Here is a 16,752-nt window from a genome sequence, read left to right as displayed (position 1 = left end):
GAGGGCAGCCAAACGGCTCACGCTCCCCGCGTCGCTGCGGAGGGGTCGCTTTCTTGTGAGGCTCCCTGAATACCTGCGAGGGCCGAAAGGAAAACATAAATTTGATTTTTTTTTTTTTAATTAAAACCCTCGTTTTGCGTTATCAGTTGTCAGCAAACGTCGAGAATAATAGCAGCGGCGTACATTTTCCGTCCCCTAGCAACACGCCTATTCCGCATCTCCTTTGGCGACTACAACTCCCAGAAGGCACTGCGCGGCCGAACGACTTACCTCATTCTTCCTTTGTACTATACAATACTCGGAGGTGGGGTTTTTTTGGGGGGGCTGTTCTCGCGATATTTGGGTTTTCTTCCTTCCCCACCCCCACCACCGCCCGGCCTAGGCGGATTCTGCCCATCCCTCTCCCTGGCCATGGCCGACCCCAAGTACGCGGACCTGCCCGGCATTGTGAGTGTGCGAGGAAGGGAGCGGGGTGCGGGGTGGGGGGGGCGAGGAAGGTTCCGGGCCAGGGCAGAGGAGGGCGGAGGAGAAGAAGAAGGCGGCGGGTGGGGCCGCCTCGCTTCGCTTTGTTTCGTGAGGCGGTTGGGGCGCCGGCGGCGGCAGCCTGGGGACGGGGCGGGGGTGGGGTCTGCCCTGCAGGGAGCAAGGGAGGAAACTGCCGGGGGCGGGAGGAGCCTGGATCCTGAGTGGGAGCCGAAATAGCGCTAAGGCTGTGACTCTTATCAAAAGAACACGTGGTGTAATGAATAATAATCATTCTTATTATATTTATATGTATGTTTGTATCTACATTCGAAGATCCCAGGGTGGTTCACGGTAGTGTTCCAGAGGATGTGCAGAGTGCCTTTCTCCTCAGCCGCGAGAGGTTGTGACAAATCTCATAGGAAGCTGCCTTAAAAAAAACACACACGCAGACACACACACACCACCCTTCATTCGAGGATCACAGGGCAGTTTACAAAATAAAAACAAACCAATACATACAGTGCTGAGTCAGGCGGTTGGTCCATCTTGTACAGTAGTTCCTACACTGACTGGCAGTGGCTGTCCAGGATGTCAGACAGGGATGTGAACAGGCAAAGCAGGTGCTCTACTGATGAGCCATGGGGAAGCCTAGCCCAAGTTAGCCATCACCCCTCCAAAAGCACCCCCATTCGTTTTCCCCACTTTCATTGGGATGTGGATTTCCTTGTGGATTTTATCCACAGCCAAATAGCTTCCTAAGGTTGGTGGTCTCCACATCCTTTGAGGGAAACTTGGGTGCATTCACCCATTACCCAATTTCTGTAAGCTTGTAACTGTTAGCATTTGAGCATCATTTTGCCTTGCAGTGTTACCCACGTAGGAGCACTGGCCACATTCAATAAAGGGTTAGTAGATGGGGGCCTGTGATTAGTTGCTGAACTGCTTCTTGCTGATGCCCGGACAGTTGTGTTTTTATTCAGTTAGGGATGCTGTACCCTGGGAATTTAGAACATTATTCACGATAGTTTTGTGTTTTGGCCAAGCAATTGGTTCTTTCCCCAAACATTCTATGGAGTGTGTGATAGAGCAGCTCAGTTGTTCAGGAAGGACAGTGGCATGACTTGAGGTCCCATGTAAAGAGCAATATATCCTATCTATACATGCCCCATCCATTTTCTTCTATTTTATATTGTGGGGAACCTTTTTTAACCGGAGAGCCACATTCTTTGTGGGGAACATTTCAGGGGCTGCGTGTCCAGATGCAAAAGTTGTCGGAGCAATTGGTATGATTCTTACCTTTGTACAGTAAGGTTATATTCTAGTGACACCCATCAGAGATTGATATGTGCTCACCCCTGGGGTTTAATGTGGGCTAATCAGGTTCCTTAGTAGTAAGTTCTGTAGTAGTAGACAGGTATCCTATAATGAGAACTTTACCACCACTACCATTATTCCCTAGAAAGGAAGAAAGCAGTGTTTAATGTGCTTTAGGACCTTCTCAAAGTTCAGACAGGCTTGACCAGCTTCTCGAATGAGCTGAGTGTTCATCCTAGCATGTTCTCCAGCCATCCTCAAAAGATGTGTCCACAGTGAAAGGATTCCCTTAAGATAGAAGTTTTGAAATCTACAGTTTTAGGCAATAGATGTTCTTTTAAGTTAAGGGCCGGTGGGCTAGTACCAATGTTTGTGACTTTTGTGGATTTACTTGTTTACTTCTGTTCTCTGATTGTCTGGATGATGAGAGTTTATTCATTCCTGCTTTGAGGGCATATCATTGCCTAGGACACTTTTGGGTCTGTTCTGACCTTCTGTCTCTTTGTCTCTGGCCTTACTGGATTATCTTTGTGTTTTCCAGGCCAGGAATGAGCCTGATGTTTATGAAACAAGTGATCTCCCAGAAGACGATCAAGCGGAGTTTGATGCGGTAAGATCATGTGACACTTATTCATGTCTTCAGTAGTGTTCTGGTTGTGTTATGTGGGTGTGCCAAGCCCCCAAACCATCTCCAAATGTTTCTTTTGACCAAAGTGACTTGTGCTACTTAATGCTGCTGTGGATTTGACTGGGTGAAAGGGTGTATGGGGTGGGTATGTGATAGAATTTGGTAGCTTAAATCTTTTTTTAAAAGGATCTGGATAGCTAAATCATTCTTAAGGTTAAATAAGGTGGAAAGCATTCAGCAGCTCCAAAAAAATAATGAATTTTGTGAACATCTGTCCACCCCAGTGACAATAATTTCCTCTTAATCGGATTCTACAAAATATTTCTAAACTATGGATATCTAAGGAGGGCTTGTGCTGCTCCTTAATAACATTCCTTTAAATTGAGATTAGATGTTTAAATTATTAGTAGAAAAGTTGAAGATTTGAAAGCTTTTGAACTTTCCTGCTTGCCAGGAAAGAGCTGTGTTTGCCTTTGACAAAATACATGAAATTGGATGCCTTTATCTTCAGAGTGCAAAGCCCTCCTGAAGTAATCTTGAAGATTTTGGTCAAAAACCATATGCTGGAGGCATTCATTAATTTTAAATAGCAACTCTTTTATGGGACCCTTGCTGAAATGAATATAGGGTATTAACAACTGTATGCTATGGTGACAGCCCTGGTCCAGGAAAATGGATTTCAGGAGATACAGAAAAATACATTAATTGCTTGTAAGAGAGTGATAGATGAATTGTGCCCCCTTTGTTCATATATCAACATCAGTTTGGTATCTAAAATTAGAAATGGCAAACTAACCTTAAATCCTGACAGTCTAGTTCTAGACTTTTGTACCCAACAATGTTGCCAGGAGTGAGGTTTGGTTTTGCAAGTGGTATAAGCTAGGCTGTTTTCACATGTATATTGGGGGATAAATCTTTTTGCATGTTCATGGCTGGAAAATATTTCGGATTTCAGGAGCAAACACCAGATGTTTTGGAATCAGGGCTCTGTCCAGAGCTGAGAAAATAGGCACAAGTATGTCATTCCAAAGAAACAGTGATAGTCATCAACTTGGATGACTTTAAAAGAGGATCTAGAAGTCCCATTGAGCTCAGTAGGATATATTCCTGAGTAGACATGTATAGAGTTGTGCTGTGAGTGTTCCTTGAACATTAGTTCTCTTGTGATGCGTACATCTCTTGGTGCTTCTTCCATCGGTAACAATTCTATTTTAGCACCAATCAATCTCTGATGAAATCTATAATGAAAAGTGTTTCCAGCATTTCTTACAGTTAACCAGCAATAGCATCAGACTGTTGCTGCCATGCCTATACGTTATGTCCACCCCCATTTGTGTAGACTTTAATTTCATTTACAGTATTTGCTCTTCTTAATTTTCTGAGAATGTGAGATGGCTGGGTGCTGTATCGGCTGGAGCAATAGGTGGGTGCTTCTCTTTGTTTACTCACCTGGATCAATCTTTGCTCAGTCCAGATGAGCAGTGAACAGCACCTATGCTACATTGTGGTCTTTAGTAGAATTTCTACCAAGATCTGAATCCATCATAGTTTAGCTACAGTGTTTGCATAAGGATGGGCAAAAGTGTGTTTTATGGGTGAGGCTGTTTGTCCCTAGTTTTAAACACAATTGGATTGTTGCAACTGTAGTTGTATAGAGTGGCTTGTTTGGCTACAGATAATATGAAGCAACATGAAATTTGGTTATTCTGAGAAAAGCCTAAGGAAAATAATCTCAGCTTTCATTTGACAAAAGGGGTGTTTTGTGCAGGGGTAGCGGGGAGCTTCTGGATTTCATGGCTAAGGAGAAAGCAATATCTGAACAGCAGCCTTTGAAAACTGGTATGTCCTTCCAGCTGTTTTGGGGTAGTGCTGTAGCATCAGAGTCACAATTCTGGGTTTTTCACCAAGGTACAAAGTGGAGTGTGTGTGTGTGTGTGTGTGTGTGTGTATTTGCTGCGGAGAAGCAGTGGGTGGTGTGCAGGTGCTTAACCTTTCACTTGCTGCCACTTTCCTTCTTCAACAAGTAATTCTGCTCTAAGCTTTCCATAGTAAAGAAAATGCTTCCCTCTCTCCTAAATTGGCATTGAATGATTTGTCACAACAGACTGGATTTGTCACAACTAACTAGCTGGGCTGACTGATCGTCATTATTTGGTCTGAACTTTGCAAGGGTCAGTTCAGCAGTGGCATCTCCATGCTGGTATGTTCCAGGTCTTGTCTTCCGTCCCTTTATTTGCAATAGGACAGAATAAAGATTCAAAATCTTGTGTTGGATTACCAAACTTAAGAGAGCAAAATAAACTTGAGAAAAATGGCCCATAAAAAATTAAAATTACTTGTAACAATGAAGTGTAGTGAGTTAGACTAGAGCAGGGGTAGGCAGCCTCAGACTGGGGTAGGCCCACAGACGGTCCGGGAATCAGCGTGTTTTTACATGAGTAGAATGTGCCCTTTTATTTAAAATGCATCTCTGGGTTATTTGTGGGGCCTGCCTGGTGTTTTTACATGAGTAGAATGTGTGCTTTTATTTAAAATGCACCTCTGGGTTATTTGTGGGGCATAGGAATTCATTCATTCCCACCCGCCCCCAATATAGTCCGGCCAACCAAATGGTCTGAGGGACGGTGGACCGGCTCACAGCTGAAAAAGGATTCTGACCCCTGGACTAGAGGTAAGGAACTTGACTCAGCCAGGAAGCTTGCTGGGTGACTTTGGACCAGTTTCTCTCTTTTAGGCTGATCTATCTCAGAAAGTAAAGATGAAATAGGATACTCCCATGCGTTACTGCTCCTTAGTTCCTTGGACAGGGGTGTGAGAAAGTTTTTGGCCTGGTGGGTCGAGACTTTTTCTCCCCCAGCCTGTGAACCAACATTGGCAGTTGTGCATGGTCTCCACCATCGGTCATTGCCAACCGTCATGACCCTAGTGGTCAGGTGTGCCAACACAGGTAGGGAGAGGGGCCATTGTGCTCATGCTCTGCTTGCAGGCTTCCCCCAAGCATCTGCATGTCACCTGTGAGAACAGGATGCTGGACTAGATGGGCCAAGTATCCATATTCCTGTGAATCCTGGACTTTTTCTGCTGCAATGATTTTCAGCCATTTCAAGTAGTAGCTCTCAAGCTGTTTGAGGTCTGAGACCATTTCCATGAAAGCAGCACATAGACTCACTAGTATGACTTTCCTTGGATGTGCATCAGAATGGGGAGGAATAGTTATCCAGTAGCTTAATTCTTATTTGAAATCTAAATATTATAATTATAGCTTCTGGGTTCCTTGTCCTGTGAACTTTGGAAATCACTCCCATTGATTTCAGGGTCACTTAGATCCATATGATAATGCTCAGAATTGCAGTCCACAGCCATCTGATTTAAAATGAGTGATGGACACCCATCTTTTGGCTTGAGTTCAAATTGGACATAATGGAAAAACAGCCCCCATGCAGCTGTGGCTGTACATGAAGGAACCAGGAGAAAGCAGCCCAAGTGTCAGAATTGGACTTAGTTTCATGTTTAAGAAACCGCTGCCCAGATTCTTGGAAGAGCGCTTAAAGTGTCTGCTTAGAATTAAGGGACTGGATTGGCCTATTCCTAGTTTTGTGCAGCCTTTTGAGTATGTGGTAGTTTCTTGCAGTGTGTGCACATGTTGTCTCTCAGACTTCAGCAATCCAGTCATGTACCTCCACTATCATGGGAAGGGGGTGGCTTCTGACACATCATTTCAAATGACCCCCCAAAAGTGTTTACACTAATGTGCACAAAGCAGGCTCCTGGATATGGCAGTGGATGCACAATAATGGCTTGCCATAGTCCAGAAAGCAACATATTCAGGTTATTTAAGCATGTCTCCCAGTGCAGTTGCATCCCCCAATGGTTGTGGGCATCCTTCCAAGCAGTGCATCACTATTTTGAATGTGGTTGGCCACATCTGCAGTAAAGTCATCTTGTCATTTGGGCCCCCCCTATTATTAAGAACATGTGCCATACTGGATGCAATGAAATACAGACAACTCCCCATTCATGCGTGTTCAATATGTGTGCAACTATGTATCATGCCGAACCCAGAAGTGACCTGAAAACGTCACAAAAAGGGGCGGGGTGGGGCAGTGTTGGAAGGGGGTCTTTGCAGGGTTCCTCAATGGTGTTTCAAATATACACAATTTCATTTAAATGTGTGGTACCTTGGAACGTAAAAGGTAAAGGTAAAGGTACCCCTGCCCGTACGGGCCAGTCGTGACTGACTCTGGGGTTGCGTGCTCATCTCGCTTAAGAGGCCGGGAGCCAGCGCTGTCCGAAGACACTTCCGGGTCACGTGGCCAGCGTGACGAAGCTGCTCTGGCGAGCCAGCACCAGCGCAGCGCACGGAAACGCTGTTTACCTTCCCGCTATAAAGCGGTACCTATTTATCTACTTGCACTTAAGGGTGCTTTTGAACTGCTAGGTGGGCAGGAGCTGGGACCAAAAGACGGGAACTCACCCCGCCGCGGGGATTCAAACCGCCGACCATGCGATCGGCAAGTCCTAGGCACTGAGGTTTTACCCACAGCGCCACCCGCGTCTCTAACCTTGGAACGTAACCCCTGCACAAATTGGGAGTTGCCTGTACTCCTAATTCTGACACCCTAACCTTTTTAGAGGAAAGGTGAGTTTTTTTATAAAAAATTAAGGCTGGAAAATGATACATTGCATTTTCTTTCTAGGGAAATGCTGCGGATGCAGGCTAAAAATGCAAAGCACGATGAGTTTGAGGCAGAATTTTTGTTTGCCAGCCTTTGTCTTCCATGTGGCTTTTCAGAAGAGGGATCATAGTTCAATGGTAGCACTGCAAGATGGTCTCAGGTTCTGTTCCTGCAGGTCCAATTAAAGAAATTCTGGTACTTGCCCTGAGTAAGATTCTTCTTTTCCTGAGACCCTGGAGAGCCTTCCCCACCTGGTGCCCTCCAGATGCTTTGGACTACAACTCCCATGATTGCTGACCATGCTGGCTAGGACTTGTATTCGAAAGCATCTAGATGGCATCAGAAAGGGAAAGGTTGCAGTAGGCAACACTAGACCAGATGAACTTGGGTCATTGTTTTACATTCATCAAGTGAAAAGCCTAAGGTTCTCCAGATAGTGCTGGTCTACAGCTCCCACCATCACTGGCTATTGGCCATGTTGGCTGGTGCTGATGGACAGCTCCCACCCCTGAAGTCCATCACCTGGTGGGAAAGCCACCAGTTTCCCATCACTGATCTAGTCTATCATGCTGTTTCCAGCTATGGATGGCCATTTGCTTCTAGGAAGCTTAAAAATGGGGCATGGAATTGTTGGCCTATGTAGCCTATGCAGTTTCTGATAATGGAGAGTCTATTTAATTATTATGCCTAACCTCCCTTGATAGACTTATCTTTGAAGAATTTAGCATACCCTTACAAGGCATCTTAAGGCCATGGCCATTACCATTTCTTGTGGTTATGAATTCCATCTGTTAAATTACACACTGTGTGGGAGCTGTTCAGCAGCAGGGAATTATAACTTCACACCCACACACCCACACACCAATTACTTCCTCTTGTCTTTCTTGGTCCTACTACCAACCAGTTTCAGTGGGTGACCCCAAATTCTAGTATTGTGAAAAGGGGGGAGAAGAAAAATCTTTCTTCTGCATCAGTTGTACTTTTAAGAGCCTCTATCATGTCCACCCTTGCAGTTTGTGGAAATGCTTCTCCATCAATGCTGATTCATAGACAAGATGTTTGAGATGTGATGGCTGCTCATATTTGAGTCTTGGATGTGATTCTCCTCTTTCATATCCAGAAAATGTTTGGTTTGTGGCTTTCTGTAGTACCCACCCTCTCTGTCAAGGAGGGATACTAGTAAATAGATGCTGAACTCCAGCAGTCATGGTTTGTGTTTTAGCATTTTGTCCTATCTCCCTGTGAAAACCAGCCACGCAACCTGGTATTGTTTGCCCTTAAATGCTTTGCTGTGGGCTGCACAGAAGCTGTGCTTCCTTCTAAGCTTGCAATACTCCTGAGAGGAATTGCATGAGGTACATAGTAACTCATAGTAACTGGCTGTGGGGAGGGGAGGGTGAGGGAGGAGGGTTTGAATAATACATTACTTTGGCAGTGCTAGCTGAGGGGACCAGTTGAGGCACCAGTTCCCTTACGTAGTCTTGACATAAATCCCCAGCACCTGGGTGCCTAAACATTTGATACTAGTGGCTACCTATTCCAAAAATATAACATTTTGACCCTGCCCTTATGGTTGGAACATGTGGTTTTCTGCATAGGATTCAGAATCTTGCTAATCTTGCACCATATCAAATTAAGATTCCATATTTAGCGTGAATAATTAACATAGCTGTTTAAGGAAACTTGCACCTTTTTTACATAGCATCATGTGCTTTGCACTAACTAAAACTGCACTTGATTTTTAAACCCCATATTGGGCTGGAATTTATACTGCATGAAAGTTGTTTCGCCAGGGAGGGGAATGGTGGCAGGTTAAAGGTAAAGGTAATTGAGGGGTACAAAGATGTGTGTGGGAAGGCATTATTTATGTGTGTGAAGTAAACACATAAAAGCAGGGAAGCGTGTTCTAGCTCTGCTGCCCTGTCACTGTTCCAATTCCCCTTCATGAGTTGGGAGGGCGATCATTGGGGCAGGAATAAAACTGCTAGCACATCTGCAAAGCTAAGCAAGTTCCAATATGGTTTCAGATTGGATGGGAACCATGTGTTGAGATTCCTGTATTGCAGGGATTGGACTAGATGGCCTTTGGGGTCCCTTTTGAATCTACAAGAAGGGAAGGGGTGAGGAACTGGTGGACCTTCAGGAGTTGTTGGACTCCATCTTCCATCACCCCTGACTGTTGGACATTCTGGCTGAAGCTGTTGGGAGTTGGAGTCCAACAATATCTGGAGGGTCACAGATTCTCCATCTTCACCAGCTGAAGTTTCAGTGGCAGCCCCATATAACACAACAGTATTCAATCCATTGAGTTACCTGGGCATTAATGACACAGATGTGATTGGACTCCCAGCTCCCATCACCCCTGACTATTGGTCATGCTGGCTGGGATGGATAGGAGTTGAACTTCAAAAGCATCTGGAGGGCCACACATCGGAGCCCACTACTCACCTGGAAAACACCACATTGGCTATGCACAGGCTCAAGGCTTTGCTTGCTTCATGGTGACTGAAGCAGCGCTTGCAGATTGGGTTGCTTGCAGATTGGATTGCAACTGACGGAATCACAGTTTTTAATCCTGTAATTACCTTCCATGAAAATAAATGACAGGAACTGTTGTTCTCCTCACTTGAATAGTTTCTAAATGCTCAAAAATGACAGATCTCTGAGTTGGGAGAGGTAGAAGGCTGCCATTGAGAAAGCAAAAGAGAGAAGCAGTGCTCTTTTTGCTAGTTGCTACGGATTTTAAGAGGCTGCCATTAAAGATGTCCAGATGAAAAGTTGGGAGCACAGGAGCTCCTCTGATGGGAGCTGGCATAAAGGTTTCGTCCTATAAATGATTCACTCCTTGAAAGTAGGTCAGTGCTTGGGGGAGGTGTGCACAGTCTTCCTTCTTTGCAGGCATCACTGCTTGCTAACCTTACAGGGAAGGACAGGTTGGTGGAGCATCAGCTTCTTTCTCTGAGGGTTCTGGGGTGTGGAGCGGAGCGGGAGGTTGAGTGAAGAAGAGTTTTCGGCATGAACCCATAACACTTTGTTTTCTCAGAATTAATGTTTTGTATTGGAAGGCTTTACTATTAATGTCACCAGTGGACATGACATTTTACAGTATAAACATAGAAGAGATTCCTAGAAGGAATGAAGTAGGGGGGAGAGAAGGACATGGACAAGATATGAATATGAACTATGAGAGAAGAGAACCACATAGGTATTTATCATTCGGTGTCAGTCACTGGGCTTTAAAGTTAAAATTCTAATGATGTTCTTTACAATTTTTTTGTAAAAAATTCCTTTCAGTGAGGAAAATGGCTGCCAAGTGGCAAGAAGCAAGAATCGCATGTCCACTTCTGAGGAAATTCTAAAAGCTCACAGCATGAATGTCCATTTGTTTGTGTGATTGGTCATATGTCAGATTTTGGATGTGGATGTACTGTGAGGGTATAAGCTATTTGAGGCCTATTTTGGAAAGAATAGGTTATGGCAGGAGTAGGGAGGGTGGTGCCTCCCAGATGCTTTGGGACACAGCTCTCATCATCTCTTGCCATGGACTGCTGGAAGTTGCAGTCCAACAACGTCTGCAGGACATCGTGTTGGCTGCTCCTGCATTATGGGCATGGCTATATGTATTCTACTTTTGCCCAAGGCAAGCTGAATTCTGTAAGTTGTCTAAATAATGCAAATCGACATATCCTATCCATTGTGCCTCTTGCCCTTAAAGCATTGCCCACATACCTTCAGCCTATTTTTTCACAGTTATAAGGACAAAGAAACAGCCCTCAAAACAAAAACGGAGATTCTCAGGAAGTAGAATTCTGCACACAGTTAAAATATTGGATGGTGTAGGATTGCAGAATACACACAGCCCTGGTTTATGGTTGTGTGGTTCCTGGTCTATGGGAAACCCATGGGCTCGAGTAGAGCTCCATGAAACTGATAGGGTGGGTAGGTGGGTTTCCCATTCAGAATTAGGCCTGCCCTGAAGATGCTGGGAATGAGGTGGTAAAATGAGCTGTACCACTTCAGATGACAGGTGGAGAATAACAATGCTGCATTTTGATTTCCAAATACGTCTCTGCCCATACTGTACTGTGACACAAAAGTTGGGACTAAATGTTGCTATAGTGAGAGTACCACAAGCACCTGCAAGACATTTGTGTGTTTTTAATGTTGTTTTTGAAGGTTATGTAATCGCTAAGGTTTTTGGGGCCTTTGATCCAGCTCTGTTAACCTCTGCTATTAGTTCCACAGGCTTTTTCCTTTGCAGCTGCCATAGAGGATGCCTTATGATTTTGGGAATTTGCCTGATAACTGTTTTAACTGTGTTTGTATTGAACTGTTGCACACTTGAACTTATCTGAGTTTTCCTAATGCTCTTCCCCTTCACCCCTCACACCACCTTGCCTGGACACTAGTTTGCACAAGTAAGACCATTAAAAATGCTTCTTCTTATTTTATTTCTCTGCATGCTTCTAGAATTTTTGTGTTTTGCATGTGGGTAACTGTGCACTTTTCTCTTCTTTAATTACTTTAAAATCCCTGTTTATAATATGGCAGTGGGGAAACAATGAATATTAATCAAGGGTTGTTTTGATATATAATATTTGTGAATGACTCATGGTGCTGTTATCTTTTCACTGGGGCTCTTGCACAGAACAGAGGAAAGCAGTAAATTCAGGATTATAGGCTTTTTCAAGAAAAAGAAAAGGAGAGAGAGAGAGAGAGAGAGAGAGAGAAGTAGGGAGCCTCATTTTACTTCAGCCTGTTGATTTAGGAGAAAAGGGAAAGTATAATAGAAGTTGCATTAATATACTTATTTTTGCACTCTGGAGGGTAAAATGGTAGATTCTGGGGTAGGGCTGGGCGATATATCAATACAGTGGTACCTCGGGTTACATACGCTTCAGGTTACAGACGTTTTAGATTACAGACTCTCCTAACCCAGAAATATTACCTCAGGTTAAGAACTTTGCTTCAGGATAAGAACAGAAATCGTGCTCCGGTGGCGCGACGGCAGCAGGAGGCCCCATTAGCTAAAGTGGTGCTTCAGGGTAAGAACAGTTTCATGTTAAAAACGGACCTCCGGAACGAATAAAGTACGTAACCAGAGGTACCACTGTATATTGTCCAAAATTGGTTTGAAGTGTTTCATAATATTTGAGCTGGCAATATATCACAAGTCACAATGTGTGTAAGGGCTAGGTGATATCTGGTTTTCAGAATTGCGATAACTCACCAGCTAAACATTGCAATGTTGTCACCAGTTAAACATTGCAATCTACCACAATGTCTGGAATAAGGATGGAACTATACAGAGGTGAACAGGACAATGTCCGGGCAACTGCTACTACTTAGGTGTCTAAAACGGATAAATGACAGTATTATCAATCATTACACACTCAGTTTCATCAACAGGAAAGCCAAAATGCATCCCAACAGGACTTTTGGTTTTGGGCTTGTATACCAAATGGTGATATTCAGGACAATTGAAAGTCCTGTTGGCTTGCCTGCTGCTGAAAGTGACCATGAGGTGATTGGTAATATAATCATTTATCAGTTTTAGACCCTTAAGTAGTAGCAGTTGCAGGACATTGTCATTTTCGCCTCTGCGTAGTTCTTTATTTATTTCAGATATCATGATATATCATATATATATCATATATATATTGATATATCATGATGTTTGCTTGTGATATATCACGATATTGAAAACCAGTTATCGCCCAGCCGTATTCTGGGGAATAAAGGCAGCTTGTGTTGAAGTGGCACAAATTCTAGGAGAATCAGGCAGGTTGGTTGGCAGGGGCAGGATGTATCAGACATTGCAGGATGGAGGCATAGCTGAGAATCTGCACTGGAGTTCTGGTTCTTAGTTCTGAAGTATGTCAGATACATGCCTCTGAGCTCTTCCCACTCCTTGCCATACAAGCAACAGCCAAGTTCCTTCCACTTCCACATCTGATATTTAGGATCAGGGTTTCCAACTTGGAAGGGATGGTTTGGCTTGAATGCCTGGTCTGTTGCATTTTAAACCCACTGGATCTCGCAAGTGTTCCTTTCCATACAAAACTCGTTCTTGACAGATCAGTTTAGATATGCAGCAAAATTAGAGTCATGACCCTGGGTGGGTCTGAGGCATGTCACATAGGAAACACCTAAGCCTCAAGACAGTAATTTTTACTGTGGAATACTACATGAGACTACTGAGAGGTAATCCCTGTTGAGTTCAATGGGACTTATTCACAGGTTAAGTGAGTATAGTGTTGCAGTCCGGTTGAAATCTGTATCTGTGCACGGAAATCAATTTTATATCAATGGCTTTCATAAACGTTACCACAAGTATTTCAGAGACGAGTATTTCAGGTACATCCATAAATAAGTTGTGTGTAAATGCAGATTAACACCCCCATAAGTACAACTCCAGGCTGCTTTTGAAAATTAGACACTGATCTGTTTTCAAAACATGGCTTATCAAATGTTTTGGATCATGGTTTTAGCTTCTGAAGAGTAGGGCAAGGCATTGCCCAGAGTTTAGATCTGCCCAGCCTTCTCTTCCAATTCTTACAGTACAATGGCTCCCCTTCACTTCATTTCTCAGCTCTCCATCCTACCTGTGATAGGAACGCACGTGCCATGGACAGTGTGGTAAACCCTGGCTTTAAAATTACATGTGTTTGCCACCATATAATATGCAGATGACATGGCAATAAGAGAAGAAGACTAAATAGACCCAATGCAGATATAATACTGGCTTCATCAAAATTGTGGTTTGCAGGAGCCAGCCTTAGGAATTCACCCTCCTCCTCTCTCCAGTGTGGATTCTTCCATACTTGTTGTCAGATTTAATCACGATTTATAATTGCATCTCCAATGATGTCCTGCTGACTAGAGTTCCCATCTTACCTGGAGATTGAAACCAAGGTTTGTTTTGGGTTTGCAAGCCGTGGTTAATACTGGTGCTGATAGAACGCTGAAGTTTAGCAGTTAAACTGAGGTTCAAGGTGACAAGGGAAGAGAGGGGGGAAATTGTGCTTGAGAGGAGGTGGGGGACAGGGCAGGCTTTCATGAGACTGGCTCGCCAATTGCAAACTATGCATGGTTGGCAGGGAACCATCATTACACTTGTTACATCTGCACCAGATCATAAGTTACAGTTCTTTAAGACTTCTTCAATCGGTTTCTAACATTTTAAGTTTTAAAGATGTTAGCTATTTATATATTATTACATTTTTACCCCACCTTTCCCCTAAGGGTCTGAAAGTGACATACATGATTCCCCTCCTTTCCATATTATCCTTGGCACAACACTATGCGGTAGGTTAGGCTGAGAGGCAGTGACTAGCCCAAGGTCACCTGGGAGTTCCATGAGCAGGAGCTGTGTGATGGACTCGCTCATTTCAGCCGTGTTAGGTTCACCCCTTGCCCCTGCATACACGTCCCTGCCAACCCCTCTTATTTGTATAGCACAGATACATTGCACAGACCTAGGCTAATATCAGAATGAATAATGAGCAAGGAAGTAGAAGAGAAGTGAAGTAGAAAAATAACTGTGTTTTCAGTCTGAGAACTGAGCAGCTTCCAAGCCTGTTGAAAGTGTAACAGCCTGCCCTGAGTATGCAAGATCAAATCTGGAGGGGAGGGAGACCCAAACCTGATTGAAACATTGATTTTCCTGACAGTCTTTCCCAACCAGCTTGATCTGTAAGCTGCCTTTATGGTGCTCTTGTGTCACTCTGTCAAGTCAGGGCTGTAAAATCCTAAACACCTGATTTCTAAGGGTATCTGACAAATTTTACTTTTTAAATTTTATTTTGATTATGCATTTTTATAATTTAAATATACACATATACATATATCTGACAATTTAAAGGGTATGTGCTATACATTCCTGTGCAGGGCTGATTCCTAAATCTTTAATACTGGTCCTTGAAATTTTGAAATCCTTTTTCTTAATCCTGCTTTTCTATAAGATCACTGCATGTGAAATGCATTGTGGGAGATTTGTGTGCCCGGAGGTGAAAGGGCACAAGGGAGTGGAATGTAGAAGGGAAGTTCTGAAGATGAAAGACGCAGCCCATCCTTTCTTAGAACACTTAATATTTTATTCCTATTTTCCCCAGGGACGTCCCCCCCGCTGCAACTTTGGGGATGATTTCAGCAGAAGCAAAAAAACTAAGACTGTCAAATGTCTTAATCATCCCATTATTGCTTTTGTTAGGACCTAAAAAGAAAACTATGCGCGATTCTGCCAAAGTTAAGCATTCCTTCCCCCCACCAACCATATTGATTTCAATATGGAAAGTTTAGCACAGGCTTAAAACTGCTGTTATTCAAATCCATGTCTGTGTCAGCTAAATGTCAGGCTGAGAAAAATGGCTCCTTTCAAGCCTACCTCACAGCCCAGGAGGCAGATACCAGCCTCTTCTTTGTTCCCTCTGCCACAGACAACTCCTTGCTTGGTCACGTGGCCTCTGTTTAGCTGCCTCTCTGCTTGCCTTGGGTGGGGAAGCCTTGTGCAGACTCTGACTGTAGTGGCACTGAAGGCTTTGCTGATGGCTGCCCTATATTGGAAGGGCACAGCTGAGGCAATGTAGGCCATAATACCTGTGCAGATGCCCCCGAGGTAGCACAAGGATGCTGTAATCTTGTTATGTGTTTGGGTTGATGATGCCAGTAGTTTTTCTACTAAGGAAAAAGACTCTTGGAGCCCAGTGCAGCGCCTGCTTCATTATCCCTGGATAGAGAGAGGATCATATCCACAGCATACAGTTTATGCACATGGCTTCCCACCAAAGAATCCAGGGAACCATGGTTAAAGGGTGCTGGGAACTGTAGTTTGGTTAGGGGTAAACTACAGTTTCCAGGATTCTGTGTGGGAGGGAAGCCATGAATGGTCAAAGTTAGATGCCCATTAAAATTTGTGGGACTTGTGTGCTTAAGAGTGTGGGTGTCCCACTGATTTCTGTAGGACTTAAATAGGCTTGCATGGGAGAATCCTCAACACCTTTAGCATACCAAATAGCACTCTGTTTTGCTGGCTCCTCCTCCAAGGAATATACAGGTGAGAGGAAGAGCTTGCACTGGGCTCCTTCCAACTTAGCTTCTCTTATATGAGGTCACTTTTGGGCCTGCCAACAGCAAGTGCTGGAGGCAGAAGTGGCAACTTTCTGTGGGGTTCTTTGTTACCTCAACAAGAAAGGGGGGGGCGGAGAGGCAACCAGCAGTTGGGGCAACCATCTAATGGGGAAGAGCACAATAATACTTAGCTGATATACTGCAGCCATGCATACATATGCGAGAGGCTCACATTGCTGTAAAACGTGCTTTGATTGCTCTCTCCACCCCCTCCATATTTCATCTGCATGCTCCTGAGGAGGATCTTTTCCAGTCCCCTGGGTATTCTGGGACAAGCAATGCTCTTTGAAGTTTTTCACATTTGCCATCTGGAGAGAATGCAGCATGAGGACTCTCTCTGGTTCCTAAAAAACAAGCTGGCTTTCTCTAGCACCTGCGAGTCATTTCCATCCCACCCTGTCAGTCAGGTACCTAGTGAGACTAACATTAACAAAGGCAAATTGAATCCTTGGCTGGCGGTGGGTGCCATCAGACTTTGGGGCAGAAGTAATGGGCTGCAGGAGGGGCTGGCAGATACAGCAGGGCCAGGTCACCACTTCT

General features: G+C 44.1%; 1 protein-coding gene and 1 long non-coding RNA gene across 3 annotated transcripts in view; both read left to right on the top strand.

Annotated features, from left to right (window-relative positions):
• The first annotated feature begins 289 nt into the window (after positions 1-289).
• The window catches only part of DCTN2 (dynactin subunit 2), a 40,391-nt gene continuing 23,928 nt past the window's right edge, over positions 290-16,752 (top strand). The window contains exons 1-2 of one of the 2 annotated variants that reach the window (XM_080990268.1): positions 290-447; positions 2,321-2,389. In XM_080990268.1, the coding sequence (XP_080846394.1) occupies positions 412-447; positions 2,321-2,389 (105 nt within the window). In that variant the 5' untranslated portion in view covers positions 290-411. Of the gene's footprint in view, positions 448-2,320; positions 2,390-4,584; positions 4,608-16,752 lie in introns of those variants that run through there. The other variant, XM_080990269.1, reaches the window with a different exon arrangement.
• On the top strand, positions 4,614-7,283 carry LOC308468647. The gene is made up of 2 exons (XR_013981768.1): positions 4,614-5,078; positions 7,105-7,283. It is a non-coding gene; the product is annotated as an uncharacterized lncRNA (long non-coding RNA).

Source organism: Podarcis pityusensis (assembly GCF_964106645.2).
Source record: "Podarcis pityusensis genome assembly, chromosome: 2".
Classification (NCBI taxonomy): domain Eukaryota; kingdom Metazoa; phylum Chordata; class Lepidosauria; order Squamata; family Lacertidae; genus Podarcis; species Podarcis pityusensis.
The sequence above is the reverse complement of the archived record's forward strand: the minus strand, read 5'-3'. Positions and strand labels throughout refer to the sequence as shown.